Consider the following 18,541-nt stretch of genomic DNA (forward strand, 5'->3'; position numbering starts at 1 on the left):
CTATGTATTAGCTGGGAGACCATGGGCAAAATATTTGACCTCAACTTATTCATCTTTAAGTGAGACCATAATACATACCTCATATTTTATAGCATGGCTACAGGGAATAAAGATGTATAAGGGCTCAGCCTGGTGGGTATCCCACAAATGGTAACTGCTAGGTAACTGGTACTGGCAGTTTACCTAGCACTTTCACATACCTGTTCTCATCTGACTGATCCATATAAATAGCCCTTTGAGGCAGGCAGGGCAGGTTATCCCCATTTTACCCATGAAGCAACTGAAGCCCCAAGAGATTAAGTAATTTACTCAATGACACACCAACTATAAATCCTGGCTTCTGATCCCAGCTGTATCACTTTGTGTTTGTGTGAAAAGGGGCAGGTTGTTCCACTCTCTGAGCTCCCAGTTCCACATCTGTAATATGGGAGCAATACCACCTCCTCGGAGAGCAGTGGTAATGATCACATGAAGCTCTACAAGGTTGAATAATCTGCCCAAAGTTTACATAGCCAGGAAGTGGAGGCTGCCACTTAAGCACTAAACTATCCAATAAATATAAAGTGCCCACACATAGCAGGGCCTAGATACTTGTCATTCCCTTCCCTCCTCACCACCCAGTAGAGAGCCACACTCTCTGCACTGAAAGGGCAGGAGTGAATAATGTGAAAGTGGCCTTTCACATGGGTCTCCAGGATGGAGAGGAGGCAGCCAGAGGAAGTCTCAACAAAGTGTGGAAGTCTGGGAAATGGATGGGCAGAGAGAGCATGGCCAATCCCAGATCCAGGGACACCAGGGTAGGGGAGCTTCCTTCTACCCAGAGCTCAAAACAGAAGTGAGAATAAAAACAAGGCCGACCTACTTTGTATGTTAGGTAACAACCTCTGGAGTTCATTACTCTAAGAAGTGATAATGACTGAGAGTATAAATAGCTTCTATGCCAGCTCCATAACAACCTATAATGGGAAACGAATGCTGGAGAGAGTAGTGTGCATATGGCCGACTGTAAGGGAGCTGACTCAGACAGCCAGGGAGGCTTGCAGCCCAGAGGATAAGTGATCTGCCCCAGGCCACACTGTGAGTCGGTGTAGAAAAGGGAGATGGTCTGTGGCCACCTGGTGCTCCCTCCTGCAGCCCTGGCTGCCCCTGCCTTGGAGGTGCCTAGCAGCGTCCAGACTCCCTATCTGAACGAGAGAGAGTCTGGCTTGCTTCACTCTCACACCCCCAGTGGCTTGTTCTGGGCCTGCCTCCCTTTCCCATAAGGAATTCCCTGGCTCTGCTCCTTCCAGCTCTGGGTCGGTGCACAATGGTAAACAGGTTCTCTCCACCCTTCACTGGCCTTGGTGACTTGGGCCACTGCCCAGCTCTCAACTCTGCTCAGCTCCACCCAGCTCAGGTCCTTTGGTTCCTTTAAGCACCAGCATTGCTGTTTTCAAAAAGCACCCTACACTCCCCACCTCACCTCCACCCCTCTTCTAGCCCTACTCAGAGAGGGAAGGGAGCAGACCACAGCAGAAACCCCCAGGGCTTGTCTCCCTGACAACTGCAAAAAGGTATGGAGAGTATTCTCAACAGAAGACATCCCCTTCCCCAACCTCCCCCCACCCCCACCACCACCACTAGGCAGAGGAGTGCTTGAAATTCCCTGCTGGTGACTGGGTCATCGGGTCACAATCTCAGTGCAGGCACCCAGGGGCCACTGTGACTCTGAGTGTAGGTGTGGCCCCTCTCATCATCCTTCCCAAATTAGTAGATCTCATTGGTAGATCTTAGCAAAGTAGTGTGGAATCATTGGTGATATAATGCCCCTTCTCTGCCCTGACTCCTTCAAGGCTCTCTACTGCTTGTCCAACAGAAACCTCAGGCCCTTGCTTTCAGGCCCTCCTGTTCCCTGCACATCCCTCCCTTCTTTCCTAGCCCTATCCCTAAGCACCCTCCTCCCTCTGAGCTGTCCTCTCTAAACCCCTCCCCCCAACTCTGATTCACTCCCACTCATGTTCGAGGCCTCATTCAGGACTCCCTCTCCCCTCTACAAAGCCTTTCCTAACTCCTCCAGGGGCAGAACACAATCAGCACATCATGTTCCACACACAGTTCTCCAGAGCCTATGTTCCAGGTCATGAATCTCTAAAGATGAATAAAATGCAGCCTCTGCCCTTGAGGAGGTCAACTGGGCAGAGAAGATAAACGGTAAGTAAGAAACCAGCGCACACAGTAGAAGTGCTACTACAGAAATAGGTAGAAGGTTCTAGAAGTCTGCAAGAAGCCCCCAAGGTGGGGATGGAGATGTTTAGGAAAGCTTTAAAGGGGAGCAGACTTTTGAGCCAATCCTCGAAGGGTAACGGGAAGAAACTAGTTTGAGAATAGGGAAAGGGTGTACCAGGCAAAAGTCCCAGTATGAACAAACCCCAATTAATAGAAAAGGGCACAGCTTGTTTGGGGAATGTAAACAGCCCTGGGGAGTGGACAGCTTCTCAACCAGATAAGTCACTCTGCTGAGGCAGCATTTCATGAGAAGGGGCTCCTTGAGGCAGGGGCTCCCCCAGTCTTGTCCTCTGCAGTGGGTCAGATGCCTAGCACAGTGCCTGGCACCTAGCTGGAGCTCCATGACTGTGTGCTTTCTGACTCACTAGCTTTGTGATCTCAGACTCTCTGAGTTTCAACTTCCTCAGCAGTGAGATGGGAATCCCATCCTCTACCTTGGGATCGTGTGGATAAGGCACAGCGAAAGCCTGATGAAGGGCACTGCCTATCTGGCCTGACCCCAGCTCTACATCTTCCTCACAGCCAGGCCCATGGCTGAGCACAGATGAGCTTGATGAAGGCCTTTTATAACATTACAACCCTAATATTCAATTACCTTAATTGGACAACTGTTGTAGCACTTACCAGGCACTTACTATGCTCCAGACACTGTGTTCAGCAATTAACTTACATTACTTCATTTAATCCTGACAACCAGCCCATGGGACAGGTCCTCTAATTATCATCCTCCTTTCACAGATGAGGAAACTCAGGCTTTCAGCAAACCAGTAACTGTTCAAGGTCCAGGACAAGCAGGAACAGCACCGGGAGGCATGTCCGGCAGCCTCCTTCCCAAGGCCCTGCCTGCTCTGCTCCTCCTCTTTCACTCAGCTCCAGCACCGAGCACTGTCTATCAGACTGGGTACACAGAAGCCTTGCTCCCAGGGAACCTAGAGCTTACTGGACTCAGAGCCACAAACTGTGTGATGTGGGCAAGTCACTTGACCTGTCTGAGATTTGGTTTGTGCCTCTGTAAGATGGGGACCACGTGATAAGTACATCTAGGAATGAAATGAGGAGATGTAGGTGAGAGCCTCCTATGAAATGGCTTTACAATCGCTGAGCAGGGAGGATGAAGTCAGGACAGTAAGGCCCAGGATGACAGGCTACAAAGACATAGGAGGAGGGTGGTGGAAGCAAATTCTAAACCCTTCCTCAAGTGATTGCCACCACCCGGGAGGGCAGAGGCCCCAGGCAGCCTGAGAGCTGCATGCTTTGGACTGAATCTTTTGGGAGGTCCACCTCTGCTCTCACTTCTGCTTTACCTTCATGGGCCAAGGAGAGGAAGGGCCCTCAGTCAGGGCCTCAGATCCTAGCTTTTGGAATCAGTGCTGCCTGGGAGACCTGCTGCAAATGACTCAGTGAGGAACTGATGGGGGGGATTCCCAACCCGCGCTGGCAGGCCAGGAAGCTCCCAACCGCAATGGGGAATCTGGATCTTCATGCGCAGGCTGCCTTCCTCCCTTAATATTATGCTACAGGCCTGACATGAAATCTCAGAAGGTAATTCACACTCTAATTATAAGAGCCCCCATGTATCATTGGAGCCCTTACTTTGTGGCAGACACTGATGGATGCTTTATAAACCTCACCTCTTAACACTCCACCTACCCCCAATAGTACCACCTGACCCATTTTGAGACTCAGAGAGATCACATGGCTGGAAAATGACGGAACCGGGACTCGAGGCCAGGTCTGCTGGTGTCTCAAACCGGGTTCTTTTTTTCTATGAAGCCAAGATAGAGAGAGAAGGGAAAGCAGCAGCATAATGGAAAAGTGGCTGGCTGAGACGAGTCACCTCTAGACACCCAGGGCCCAAGGCCGAGTCCTGTGAGAAGGAGCAAGAGTTCTCCACACTTACGCTCCAGCCCCGCACTACCCAGCCGCTCCTATCTTCTCTTAGGGTACATGTCTCTGTGTGGAGACTTGGGAGAGAAAGTTTGCCATCCATTTCTGGGTCTTCTAAAGGGCTAGGGTGTGCCACTGTCACAAAACTCAGCAACAAAAACAACCCAAGAAGTCTGTGAAGAGAAGTGTAGACACCTGGGGATGGGCTGACGTACCAAGGCTGGTGGGGGCAAGCATCGGGGAAGGAGAGGTCACACAGTGGCCCCTAGCTTTGCCAAGCTTGATATTTGGGAAGGAGCAGCCCTGGGTCCCAGGCCCAGTTCTAACACTTGCTCAGCCTCAGTTTCCTTAACTACAAGCAGGGTGAAATAATACTTACCCTACTAATTTCCCATTGCTCCTATAAGGATTACTGCAAAGCAATGGGAATGCAAGCACTGTGCAGACTAAATAACTAAACAAATCAAAACAACCTTTGTCTGGACAAAGGACAAGAGGGCCACTGGTCCTGTGCCTGAGGGACAGGACCTCTCACGAGAGGAAAAGAACATGCTGGGAGCATGGGCCTGTGGGCTGTACTGTGATGAGCCCTTACACTTACTTGGCACTTCATAAAGAACTTGCAAAACACTTCTTATACTCCAAGATCAGTCCCAGGATGTTAGAAGTAGAAGAGCTTGTCAACATCCCATTATAACTGCACATATTTTATATGTGGGGGAAACTGAAGCTTAGATCAAGCAACTTTCTCAAGGTCACACAGCTAGTTGGTGGCCCAGTGAGGCCCAGGACTTGGATCTCCTGATCCCCGTTAAGCAGTCTTTGTTCACACTATGCTCCTAATCCGTTCTTTCATTGAGCCTCACAATCCTCTTGTGCATACGCCACTCCTATAACTACCTGTTTCATGTCTGACCTCCCTGCTAGGCTGTAAGTCCTGTGATGACAGGGACCAATTTTGTGTGCCCTGAGCCCAGCACAGGGCCATGTACCTTGTAACTGCCGAGTGAAAACTGGGAGTATTAACCCCATAGCCAAGTGCAGAAATGTTCTTAAGTCACACACCATAAGGGTCAGATGGTGGCGTTGGCAGCCTGACCCCTGGCCTGGTTCAGGGCTCTATTCCACAAGCCTAAATCTACATCTCCCACCAGAATCTCTCATCTCTGAGAAGCAGGTGGTGCCTCTAAGTGCTGGGGGATTTGCCTTCTCATAGGTACTGGACCTGCTTCCACCAGTCCCTAGAGCTGAGGCACAAGCTCTAGGAATAGAACAAAGACTCTAGATCAAACCGGCTCTCGGCTGCCATCTGCTTCCCCTTGATCAGTCTGTCCTCTTCCCAAAGCCCCAAACCTACTGTCCCCGGCTGCCACACCACCTTAAGGTAGATTTTCCATGCCCTCAGACCTCATTCCTCTCTCCTTGAAGGGGAGACTGGCCATCCTTGCAGCCTCCCCTGCCATCCAATGTTTACGAGTCAGACCACAAAGCTTAGTACCACAGTCTCCACTCCTCTCCCACCAGGCTAGCTAACTTGCCCTCCTACTGGAGGGAAACAAAGAACCCCTTAATGTGTCTCGGGTATGCCAGCCATGCCAGGCACCTTGAAGAGCCCAGGAATGTGAGAAAGCAGAGTAAGAAGGAGCCCACTGCCTATTTTAGAGGGAGGCCACAGATGGCCTGCCTTACATGTGACCAGAAGGTCCCTGGATAGGCCCTGTGAGAGGCCAGGGCCACACCAAGTTGTCCCAAGGCTTCCAGAGCCCTCCCACCTCAGTCCACAAAGCCAATCAAGCACCAAGCCCTACTCATTTGCTGGCCTCTTATCCTCACTGTTCCAGACCTCTTCCAGACACCAGAAGGGCTGTCCTGGACTCTCCCAACAGCCTGGCAAGTCTCACTGCCTGCAGCCTGGTTCCTCTCCACACCATCTTCAACATTAGCACCAGACTGACCTCTGTGAAACACAGGAGGCTCAGCCTAACATCCAAGGATAGGCACAGTTTACCTGATCTCCTTTCCCTGCCTTCCATTCTTCTCACTACCTCTCTTCTCGGCATACCCAATTCCTCAAACACCTGGCTTCTGGGGGAACTTTTCACATGCACTCCCCAATGGAATGCCCTTCCTTGTCCCTTCTGAGGCCTGAATCAAATGCCATCTCTTCTTTCTGGGCTCCTTTAGGCAGAGCTGGCTGCTGCTTCATCTATACTTCCAGAGCAACCACATACCCCAGTTATGGCCTTTATTACTCAACATTGTAAGTGTGTTCCATGGGTCTATTTTCCAACCAGTCTGTGAACTACTTGAGGACAACATGACACGGATGTCATGCTCAGCTCTGTATCCCTTGTACCAGTCATGGGGCCTGGAAGAGCAGGTGCTCAATAAATGTAAATAACTTCAGCAACAATGGATAAACTGTCAAAAGTAAGCCCTGGCTTGCCCTCCCATACTACTGAGTCTGCTGCCTACTTCCCTTCCTGAAGAGGAGTGAAGAGCTAAGCCGTGCTAGCCTTCTGGGGAGCTGGATGGGACATGGAGTAGAGTAGGGTGGGTGGAAGGTAGGAGAGATGGGGAAGGGAAGAGAAAGATAAGGAAAGCCAAAGTTGGCTGGTGCCCTGAAATCCTGGATAGGTGGCTTCTAAGGAGCCTAAGTATCAGGAGCATTGATTTGCCTGTGGGGTGGTCAGGACAGTTTCCACCCTACCAGGGGATCCCTGGGCCCCAGGATAACAGCAGATCTAGCACGGGCAGACAAATCAGCTAAAGAAGGCCTCCACCTCCTCAGGTGTGCTGCCTGTAGGATAAAGAAAGGGATCAGTTCAGGGCACTGACAATGGGCAGATAATGGTAGGGCTCTGCTCTGGTGGGTCTGGAAGCTCGACCTGCTTGACAGTGAGGAAGAGACTGGGCAGTGCCATGTATTTGGAGAAGCACAGGGCTGAGAGTTAGAAGATCTGGGATTCCTCCCTGATCTGGCTCCATTGTTAACTAACTGTAAACCTCAATTTTCTCATCTGTACAAGGAGCATAATCTCTGCCTTACCTACAAAGAGACAGTTCTTCCAAAAGACACAGATTAGATATCAAAGTCAGGTGGCCATTATGCAGCATTTTTGGGTCAAGCCCAGTGTGCTGGGGACTCTGGGAGGGCTAGGACCAGGCCTGATCTGGACAGGCTTCTAGGGCCTCCCCAAGGATCTTCCTCAACGGGCCTTTCTCTCTGACTTGGATAGTCATGTACTTTCGCTGAACTGAGATCTGCCTTGCCCTCCACACTGGGATGGGGAGGTAGCCAGGTTCCTGCTTACTCCTATCTGGGTGTGGGGGCCTTGGGGATGGGTGAGCATCTGGCACCCTGTGTGCTGCCACCTTAACAAGTCTTAGTCACTGGATTCAGTGTTGAGAAACAGGTTCCAGTCCTAGTTCTGCCATCTACCAGTGGGAAGACCTTGAGCACTCTCTTCTCTGGACTCCAGTAAGTTAATCTACAGAATGAGAAAGTCAGAGTTCACTGCAGTGTTCAACTTCCTGGACACAGAGGCTGGGCCTCACCGACACTCATCATTACAGTCAGAGATAGGAAGCAGAAAATGAAGACAGGACGTCTAGCTACTCCAAGTTTTAAGAGGGAGAATAACATTCATTGAGTACCTACTGTGTGCCCAGGATCTTTTCAAACACCAGCTTATTTGAACCTTACAACAATCCTTCACAGATGAGAAACCAAGGCTCAGAGAAGTAAAGCAACATGTCCAAGGTCACACAGAGAGTTGAACTCCAGAGCTTGTGTGAGGAGAGAGCACTGAGCACCTTCTTTCCCCTACTCAGTGTAAACAGATTGGGTGGCTGGACCACGGCCAGCCTGATTGGCCCTGTAGAGGTCCTGTTTCAGACCCCGATGCTGAGAGGACAAAACATCAAGCAGGCCCCACCACCTTATCTCTTTCCCACAGCTTAGAGTTTCCTAGCAGGCGGACACACAGGCACCTTCCCAGGGCAGCAGCTGGTACGCTGGCCCCCTCCCTTGCCAAGTCAGGTCTTGTCTGAGGCCCTAGAACACCCACATGGCCACCAAACCGGATTTTCCTTAGAGCTGGGGGAAGGGAAGGAGGAGAGAGAATGGGAGGATCTGTGGTCTAGAAGCTCACATATGCAGCTGCCTCCTTCCAGATGGGCCACCCAGCAACCACTCTGTTGCCAGCTCCATGCTCTTCTGGGACCTGTACTAGCTCAAGGAAGGAGGATGCTCTGAGCTTACAAACTGGAGTGAGTGGTGGAAGGCAGGGAGGCAGGCTCTGGCCTGCTAGGAGGGCTCTGGACCCACCCCAACAAAAACTGGTACAGACCAAACTATAGGGATACCATTTAAGGCAGTTTTATGGTTCCTAAAGTCCCAAGGCCACCATAGTTGGCTAGGAGCAGTGGAGGGCCCAGGGGACAGGGAAATGACTGGCAGAGGCAACACTGCTGCTCCAGATGTTTCTCCCAGGGCCCAGCTCAGATCCCTCACTCCCCTAACAGGAAGCTGAGAGCACAGCTCCTCACCTCATCTGGCCTGCGGCACTGAGCGGAGTGAGGCTGGGTGGGAATCACATGACAATCACATGGGAAAAGAAGAAGTCAGGGATCCACCTCTTGCTCAGGCCATCTCCCTCTGGCCAGGAGGCCTGGTACCCAAATGTTATCAGGTAAAACCCCTTCTTTTCCTTCCTGACTTCCTACTTCTATGCTGCAGAAGGGACCCGTCTGCTCTTCCGATCCCAAAGTATTAGGAACAGTAACAACACTCCCTCTCTCTCCCACCCTTTCCTGCTGAGAACATTCTTTCTCCTCATTCAAGGCCCAGCTCAGTCCCCAGCCAAATTAAAATAACTAATGCTGCCAGCACCCCTATTCATGCCACCCCAAGGCCCTGAGTTAACTGACTGCCTTCTTGCCTTTCTCCACTCACTGGCTACTACTCAGGAGCAGGCAGGGACCATCTCAGGCCTACCAAAGGTTCCCTGAAGAGTAGACTAAAAAGACAGACAAGGTGAAGAAGTGGAAAGAGCCTAGGGCTGGGAATCAGGAGTTCTGTGTTCAATTCTTGGCTTTGCTCCTAATAGGCTAAAGAGTTGAGCTAACCATTTCTGTCAGGTCTCACTGTAGTTATCTAAATGTTGATGGCCAGCTCTAAGGTCATTTCTAACTTTCCAACTTGAATGTCTCTTGGTAAATGTCATTCAGTAAATATTAATTGAGCATCTATTCCACTGCAGGCCTCACATTAGATGCTCAGGATAAAAAGGTGAATAAGTTTGGTCCCAGCCCTGAAGCTGATCAGTCTAATGAACCTGGTAATTATGACACACTCTTACTCTTGCTGCACTGCCCTGTTAGCCTCCTATATTCCTGAGGGAGTCAAAGGTGCTGAGCTAAGCCAGGGAAGGTGAGGGCAGGCTAGGAACTTTCTACCTGGCCAGCACCTTTTCCAAAGGCCACATCAATCAATAGATGGTGAAGGCAGTGGAACCTGCCCTGACTCGGGAGTCAGAAACCCTGAACTCAGGTCTTGGTTCCGCCATTAATATGCTGCATGATATTAAGGTGTCTCCTCTGTGGGCTTCTGTTTCCTCCTCTGTGTAAGTAAGGCCTAAACTGGCTATTCTTCAGATTCCTTCCAACTCAAACAATCTATGATTTTATGATCAACTCTCATCAGGCATCTGACAGTCACCTGAGTAAGGGTAGCCTCTGACCAGCTTTCTTCTGCACCCTCAGCCCCCAATAACTGCTAAAACTGGCTGTCTTGAGATAACCTTCGGTCCAGGATGGCTAAAATGGACCTTTAATCTGGAGCCAGAGTCCCCACCATCTCCACTGCAGCCATCAGTGCTAATGTTTCACTTCTCTGGGATAGCAAATCAACCATGAGACTAGGTTCAGGGCAGTCACCCTGAAACTTCGCATAACTTCCCCTCTTGTGGCCTTGGGCAGGGACTTACTCTTGGCTTTTTTTGAACCACAATATAAACTAAGCAAGGAACATCTAAGCTTTCAGACACCAGAGATTTTAGGATGACCAACAAGGTCAAGAAAGTGAGGCAGGGAGAGAGGAGTGGACCTGGGATTCCACCTCAGCCCCAGCCCTACAGACACCAGTGATGTAGAGGGCGTCTGCAGAGCCACATCCTGGGTGCGGTTGGGGGGTGGGGAAGACAGATGTCTGGCTGCCTGGCTGGGGACTACAGCCAAAGGGAGGTGCTCCCACTGGGGCCTCTCGCTGTCTACAAATACCAGAGGTACTCCCTCATTTTCCTCCTCAATTCTCATACCCTTAGAAGGAAAAAGAAAGGAAATGAACACTTTCTGGGCTACTGCTTATACCAGGCACTGTGCTAGGCACCTCCACATACCTGATCTCCTTTGATTCCCACAGTAATCCTGGGAGTAGACGTTACTGTTGCCCTTTACAGTGAGTCAACAGGCTCAAAGATTCAGGATCTCACTCAAGGTCACACAGCCAGCAACTGTGATTCCTTATCTGGCCTTTTCCCACTATATCACACTGCTCTGCATCCTGATATCTGGTTAACTGCCCCAAGAAGCACATACTAGGATTTCTCAAATCCTAGAATTTACCAACAAATCTGAAATCTTCCTTCCAAGACCCCACAAATGCAACTGAGACTCCTTTCCCAGTTCTCAAGACCCCACCCCTCCCAGGGCCCTGATCCCCTGGTGACTGTTCCCCAGTTCAGTAACACATCCTAAATCCCCTTTGGGGTCTTGCAGACTAATCCCTGAGGAATTGTAACAAAGGGTCTAGTCAGAGTGAGGGATAGATCAGAATGAGGTGTGCTCTCTGAGTTCTGGGCTGCACTAGGTTTAGCCTGCTGTGAATAAGTAGGGAAAAGCTGGACAGACCCAGTAGGTGGGTAGGAGGGACTTCTCCTTAGAGGAGGAGCCTAGACTTCTTCAAGGGAGAGGAGGTCTGGTGAATGAGAAGCTTCAAGGCTGGGGAAAATCCAGGAAGTGACCTTTATGGGGCTGCTTGTGGAGGGTGGGGTTCTTACAGAGAGGCAAGACACTGCCCTAAGTCATGAGAGAGGCTGGGGGAGCCTCGGGCAGTCACAATTGGTCAGCGAAGGGGAGGAAGGCTAGCCTCTGGAGTAGGGTCATGGCTGGACCCAACAGCCCCGACAGGTGATTGAGCATGTGGGACTGTCTGTGATGAAGGGAAGGCACATCACCAGGGAGGTTGGCAGTTCTGTGCAGAGCACTGGTCTCACGTGACAGGACAGCTGTGTGGGAGTGGGGTCTGGAGTCACCAGCCCATGCATATGGTATCTGTAAGGATTGGGCTCAGGAGGTTTTGTGGGCTAGAGTACAGCTGCCCATTTTAGGGCCTCACATTTCTCCACCTGCCAGCTGGGTGCCTCTGGGCTCTGAGGGTGTGTGTATGTATGGGGAGGGGGGGAAATCTAGGTGCGCTAAATGAGCAGGGATCCTCCTTCCTCTCTGCCTGCACATCCCCACAGAGGACCCAGAATCTCTCTGCTGGCTCCTGAGGCTGATGGAGCTGACAATCTGTCCTGGAGGTGAGGCTCTGTCATCCTGTTGGGACTGGGAAGGGGGAGTGTCTGACTGCCTGCCCATTGCAAAAAGCGACAGGGGAGAAATTTCCAGCCCTGGGGTGGGGATACTCGCTGACTCTTCGGTGAGGGGAAGGGACAGATGTCCCAGGGTGGGACTGCCTGTAAGGGTGCAGACCAATGTCAGTCCATCCAGAGATCTGTATCTCAAGGTAAGGGTCAGTCTGTTCTGGGATGGGGTAGGATGGGGCAGGTTGTCCTGAAGTCTGCTTAAGGTCCCCTGGTGTAGGGATGGTGGTGAAACACAACATCTGTTGGTCCGTCTGTATCTACGGGGGTAAGTGGAGAATATCTGTTCATTATTGAGGGGTCGGGGTGGGAGGGCGCCAGCCCTCTTCCTCTGTCAGGGGATGGCAAAGTCAATCAGCTCTAAGGCCGGGGTGGTCGCGGTGGGATGGGGGAGATGTCTGTCCGGCTGTCCCCCGGTTGGGAAGAGGGCATTGTCGACCTGTCCTGGGGGGTGGGTCAGTCTGTCTGGGTGCAGGCTGAGGGGCACAGGGGAGAGGTGGGGTGGGTCGGTCCCCAGGTCGGAAGTGGGCTTTCCGGTGAGGGGCGGGTCGGTCTGTAGCAGGATAGGGGATGGACAGGGAGACGGGTCGTTCTGTCTGTCCCCAGGTCGGAAGTAGGCCGGCGGCTGAGGGGCGGGTCAGTCTGTCTAGGTGGAGGTGGGGGTGGGGCAGGGGAGGGAGGGGTGTCGGTGGTCCCGGGTTGGGACGGCGGCTCTGTCCCGCGCCCGGCCCCGCCCCCCGGCGCTACTCACGCGCCCTCGGCGCCCTGCGAGCCCACGATGAAGCCGAACTTGTCGATGCGGCGCTCGGCGAAGCCGTTGGCCTCCGAGTCGGAGCCGAGAGAGCTGAGCTCGTCGGCGGCTGCGGAGTCGGGGCCCGGGGCCAGGCTCTCCCGGGTCCCCGACAGGCTCCCGCCGGCCGCGGGGGCGCGCGGCCCGTTCTCTCCGCGGCTTTTCGCCATCCCGGCCGCGCCCGCCACCTCAGCCTCCGCGGCCGCCTCAGCCGCCTCAGCCACCTCAGCCGCCTTAGCCTCCCTGCCGCTGCCGCCGCCCCGCCCATTGGCCGCCACCGCCCCGCCCATTGGCCGCCGCGCTGCCGGGGGCGGGGCTCTAGGCCCACCCAGGCGTTCCTCCCCCACGCCCAATGGCCGCCGCGAACCTCGAGCCCCGCCCACCTCCCCAGGCTGGCGCCAGCAGGCCCGACATGAGGGGGCGGGGCAGCCGTCACCGAAGGCGTCCTCCCGGGCTGCCAATCACGACAGCTCACCTGGACAACCTCCTGCAGCCTTTCCGGGTTGGCCCGGACCTGGCCTCTCATCTGCAGCTGCGTGCAGGCAGGTGGCCGAGGGCGTCCGTCATGGATTTCGCATCTGCCTCCTGCGCCCCTGCTCCTCGGAAGACCCCAGGGACGTGGGTAGGGATTGTCAGACCCACTCATTTTTGAGGAACAGGAACTCACCCAGCGGAACGGCCGCCCCAACCCCCTGCCCTCAGCTTCTAGGACTTTAAATTAGCTCGTGGGAGAATTAAGAATAATGACCGACCTTTATTGAGACATGCATGGCCCCAAGCTCTACCTACTTTCTGTCATCTTTTTTTTTTCAGCAGCTTTACTGAGATCTAATTCACATACCATAAAATTCACCATATAAAGTGTACCATTCAAGGATTTTTAGTATATTTAAAGAGTTGTGTAATCATCACATAATCTAATTTTAGGACATTTTCACCACCCCAAACAGAAACTGGGTAACTATTATCAGTAAATCCCAAGCCCCTCCACCCCCTCCTGCAGCCCCTGACAGCCACTAATCAAATTTCTGTCTCCAAAGAGTTGCCTTTTCCTGACATTTTGTGGAAATGAAATCACCCATTTGTCCTTTTGTTTGGCTTATTTCACTCAACCTTAAGTTTTCAAGTTTCATCCATGTTGGAGTATGTACCAGAACATCATTCCTTTCCATGGTATTCCATTGTGTGGATATACTGCATTTTGTTTATCCATTCATCAGGTGATGGACATTTGGGTTGTTTCCACCTTTTAGCTATTGTGAATAATGCTGCTATGAACATTCATGTAAAGTTTTTATGTAGGCATGTGTTTTCATTTCTCTTCAGTAGATACCTAGGAGTGGAATTTCAGGGTCACATGGTAACTGTTTAATTGCTTGAGGAACTGCCAGGCTGTTTTCCAAAGTAGCCACATCATCTCATAACTTTTATAAACGAGATACTTATTAGTCCCATTTTACAGTTAAGGAAACTGAAGTGCTAGGAAGTAAAGTGGGTTCCCTACGTTCCCAGAACTAGCTTACGGCACCGTCAGGATTCAAACCTAGTTCTTACCAATAGCCCATATTGGGAGGGATGGACCAATTTTCCCTCTATGGCCTTAGGCCCCAGCAGCAGACTTCTGACCCCAGGGGTTTTCCATCTCTTGGCATCATAATGATAACCCCTTATTTTGAATCCAATTCTTTATGGTTTACAAGTTACAACCATACTGTCTTCTGACACTCCCCTGCAGACTGGTGGAGACAGGCCCAGAGAGAGGTAAGCACCGGAAGAGCCAGGCCTGAGCCGCAGAGCTTGGGAAACTCTCACAACAAGCCCCAGGCAGAGGGTCTTAAGCTTTGACTGATTTCACCAGCTGTTTCCTTGATGCCATGTGGCCCAGACATTCTTAAAGACTTCACTGGGCAGTCTTCACATTCCATTGGTTTCTGGGTTTCCATAAACAAGCACCAGCAGACATGGGAGTGGGGTGGTGGCTCTGGAACCCAGCAAGGGGAAGTGAGCAAGGATATTTTGGTCTTAAATCCTCATCTGGAAGGACAGTCTTCCTCTCCATTAGCTCCAGATGGAGTGGTGGGCTCTTAGTGCCCCACTGGGGCAGACTGGGCCTCTCAGGAGTGTGGGGAGCCTATCCCAGGGAAAAGAGAGAGGAGCCAGACAGACCTGGAACAGATGAGAAGCCCCAAGGATGATGGACAAAGCAAAGTGTCCATATCCTATGACTCCTTAAGACTGGCCCTAGGGTCATATACCACACATGTTCTTACTCAGCCCCGTTATGGCACATATGCCAGGATTTTCACCCCTGCAGTATTTGGGATGGAGATGGGGGGGGGCGGTTAGGGCACTTCCGTCACTGGGAGACTGGATAGATGTTTCTCATGTTAAGGGCTTGAAGCCCTAGCTTCTAATTTTCTTACATCAGACCATCCAGGACTCAAATCTCTTCTCTGGCTACCAGCCATGTGACCCTGAGCAAATCACTTCTCTCTGAGCCTGTTTCCTCATCTGTAAAATGGAAATACTGAAGGAAAAACAAAACCTACTTGGAGGAGTTCTGCACCTATAATGTGATAATATGTGCAAATACCGAGCACCTGGAGATGCCCAGTAAATGGTAGCCAGGAGTGGTCACACTGACAGTTTGCACAGCACTTGCAAAGTCATTAGTGTTTTGTTTCTCAATCACAGCCTGTGGCTGCAGTTGCAGAGTTTACCTAATTTAACCAGTGGCACATGGCTTGGGAGACTTGGCTTCATGCTTGTGCTCCTCTTATGCAAAATCCCTTCATTTCTCATAACCTGAGTTCTGGGAAAAGAGAGTGCAGGGAAGCTGAGCAGCAAGTGTAAAGCCCTTGAAGGAGCAGCAGCCTCAGAGAACAAGGTGGATAGAGTGAGAAAGTAAGGGGAGGAGGAAATGAATGAATGACGAATGAATAAATTATCAAAATTAATGCCCTGCAGAATCACAGGTAAAAAATAAGAGTCCTTTGGCAATGCTTTGAAATAATCATAGCAGACTGGCTGTTGTGGATGTTCTTCTGAAGATGAGAGATCCTTAGCCAGGGTTACAAGAATTTGTTGATATCCTAGTCTCATTCTGCTGGTTCATTCCCAAAAGCTTTACCTGATGCACTCACACAGGCCCTTGTACGATCCCCTCTCCTGGATCCTAATGTGCAGCTTGTGTGTACTGGGAAAACCTGTTAGTATTGGTCATGAACAGATGTCATAGCCTTTATTCAAAAACAGAGCAGAGCTGAAGCTCAGAAGGTAGACAGCTGGTGTCTACCAGCTTCTGAAGAGCAGGAAACTATCAAGTTTCTTATCCCGACACTGAGGATATCAGTTTAGAATCTTTGGGTTCAAGTGACAGAAAACAACTCAAATTGGTTTAAACCAAAACTCTTATTTAGTGGTTTCCATAGCTTAAAAAAAAAAATCAAAAACAAAAACACAGGTACATAAGCTTCAGGAGCAGTTTGATCCAGAAGTTGGATCACCAGGGATATGGACTCATTTTAATTTTTCCTCCGTTTCTTGTCCTCCTTTCTGTGTTGCTTCAACCTCAAGCCACAGCCCTCATGATTCTTCTGGTAGCTTCTGCTCAATGGTGCAGAGGCTGCATTTCCTTCTGTATCATTGGTTTAAAATGTGACACACGCTTATCCTAATCTAATCAGGGGTAGGAACACTGACTGGCTCAAATGAACTCAGTTTAAGGCAACAGCATTACCTTCTTTGTAACAATTTAAGTCAATCATGTCGAGGTAATCATTATTCTGACCTTAAATTTTATTTAAAAAAATGTAAACTAAAAATCTAATGTATGTGTAGCCACATTATCTATAATTTTTTTACCTTTTAGTTTTTGGATTACAGGGATAAATGAAATATTACATGTAAAGATTGCTATAATTGCAGTATAATGCATATTTCCATTCAAATATATATCCTAACATACAAAAATAACCAGTGCACATCTTCTCTAATATATTTAATTTGAAAAGTGAAATGGGTCTGGCCATTAGTGGCCTTCTTGGGGCAACATTACATGTGCCAATTTCAAGAATCTAGTAGAGTCTGAAAATGAAATTCTGTATAATGGCAAGGAGTCCTGGGGATTCTTCATGAGTTTTAACAATTATAGTGACTCTGAAGGCCTCAAGTCCAGCCTAGCTTTCCCAGAGGTTCCACAACGGGAATACCACCCCCACCCCATCTCCATTTCAGTTGGGCTGGTGGAACAGTGAGAACAGTGGGGTCACCAGGCACGGAGGAGCTGCTTCAGCCTCCCAGGGTCCCTCACTGGCTTTGCAACTTTGTGTATTCCACATCGTCTAAAAAATGAGGCAGATAATGCTCAGCAGATTGCAGTGAAAATCAGAAAAGCTGTGTGAACAGCTTTGTGAATGGCGAGGTGCTGCTGACACGCTGCAGGCCCTCAACAGGAAGCAGTGGTGGGCTGTGTGCTGGGCCTACAGCCACTGAGGGTCACAAGGCCGCCTGTTCAATTGGCCTTTTGCGACTGAGCGATCCAGGACAGATGTTCATTCAGGAGCTCTGGGAAACTGGGTATGCTCCCCAGAAGGCGACTCAAAGGACCCATTCACTCACAGTCCAGTCAGAAGCATTCCTGGCCTTCAGTCTTAGAGGCCCTGCCTGGGATCAGCTAGTCTGTGGCAGCAAGTGCCCTGACACCATACTCTGCCCCGCCGACCCTCCTACCCAAGCCAATCCAAGAAAGGAAGAAGAGCTTGGAACATAGGGTCCACCCAGATCTCCTGTCCCCCTGTCCCTTCTCTTAGAATAAGCCCCAGGTGGTGGTGTCCAGGGGGCTTTTCAGGGTTGGCTGTGGAGAAGTAACCAGCACTGGGTTCACGTTAGGCACTTCCAGAAGCCAACTTTGTGCCTGGTCCTTAGGGGAAACTTACAGCAATCAGATAGCAGCCAAATGAGACAGGTAGAGGAATGACACTCCATCAACCAAGTGAAAATACAAGGATCCAGCAACCTGCAACAGAGCCCTATGACTGGCAGATGGAGGAGCCGCCTGAGCTCTAGGTTTGGAATTGGAGAGTAAGGACTCGATTACTGGTTTTGTGACCTTGGGGGTGAATGGTCTAATCCTCAGAGGCCTGGGGATGACCTCAAGAGGAAGCCAGGGGGATCAAATAGAGGGACTGCAAATAAAAGGCACCGGGAACATTCAGGAGCAAAACACTTAAGATCTTCAAGATGAAATCTGCTTTAAGTTTAAAATGAGGAAACGGTTATCAACAAGTTCTCACCTTCCTCCCTCTGAACACCCACAGCAGTGTCCATCTCATGACAACACACTCCCAAAACAACAGGCAGGACTGTGGCAACTGCTTTGCACAATTCTCTTATCATCTTCTGTGTGACTGTGGGCATGAGACAGTTTACTCAAGTGTAAAACAGGGTCACCTGAGAATTACAGTAGTATCAATGTAGTATTGATCAAGTGCTTGTAACAGTGAGGATTAAATGAATTAAATTTTATAAAGTCCTCCAAACAGTACCAGGTCTTCTGTTTATCTAATAAATGCACATTTATTAAATACACTTTATAGAAACCTCATCCATCCCTGTGCTCACACAGAGTAAGTTACCTGCCTGAGATAAAGGAGCTAATCAGGTGATTCTGTGTCTGCAAGAAATCGTGTCACCTAAGCCTCATCTGCACAGGTGTCTCACTGCCCACTGACCCAGATACCACATCTCATCCATCCTTGTTCTTCCATGGTATCTGGCATGTTGCTAAATTAGTTTTTTAAATATCTGTGCCTATGCCTTTGGAGGGTCAGAATGTTTCAAAGAGAAATAAAAATGTAATGCTTTTTAAAAAGATTTTATGTAGTAGAATCTTTCTTTAAAAAAAAAAATCTGATGGCAGCAATAATTTAATGACAAGCTCCAGCATTCC

At 50.3% G+C, this 18,541-nt stretch overlaps 1 protein-coding gene across 1 annotated transcript in view; it reads right to left on the reverse strand.

Annotated features, from left to right (window-relative positions):
* The window catches only part of TBC1D10A (TBC1 domain family member 10A), a 28,764-nt gene extending 15,935 nt beyond the window's left edge, over positions 1-12,829 (reverse strand). The window contains exon 1 of the mRNA XM_037816860.1: positions 12,553-12,829. Within this exon, the coding sequence (XP_037672788.1) occupies positions 12,553-12,761 (209 nt within the window). The 5' untranslated portion in view covers positions 12,762-12,829. The remainder of the gene's footprint in view (positions 1-12,552) is intronic.
* Positions 12,830-18,541: the final 5,712 nt, after the last annotated feature.

The sequence above is a fragment of the Choloepus didactylus genome, chromosome 23 (genome assembly GCF_015220235.1).
Source record: "Choloepus didactylus isolate mChoDid1 chromosome 23, mChoDid1.pri, whole genome shotgun sequence".
NCBI classification, from domain to species: domain Eukaryota; kingdom Metazoa; phylum Chordata; class Mammalia; order Pilosa; family Megalonychidae; genus Choloepus; species Choloepus didactylus.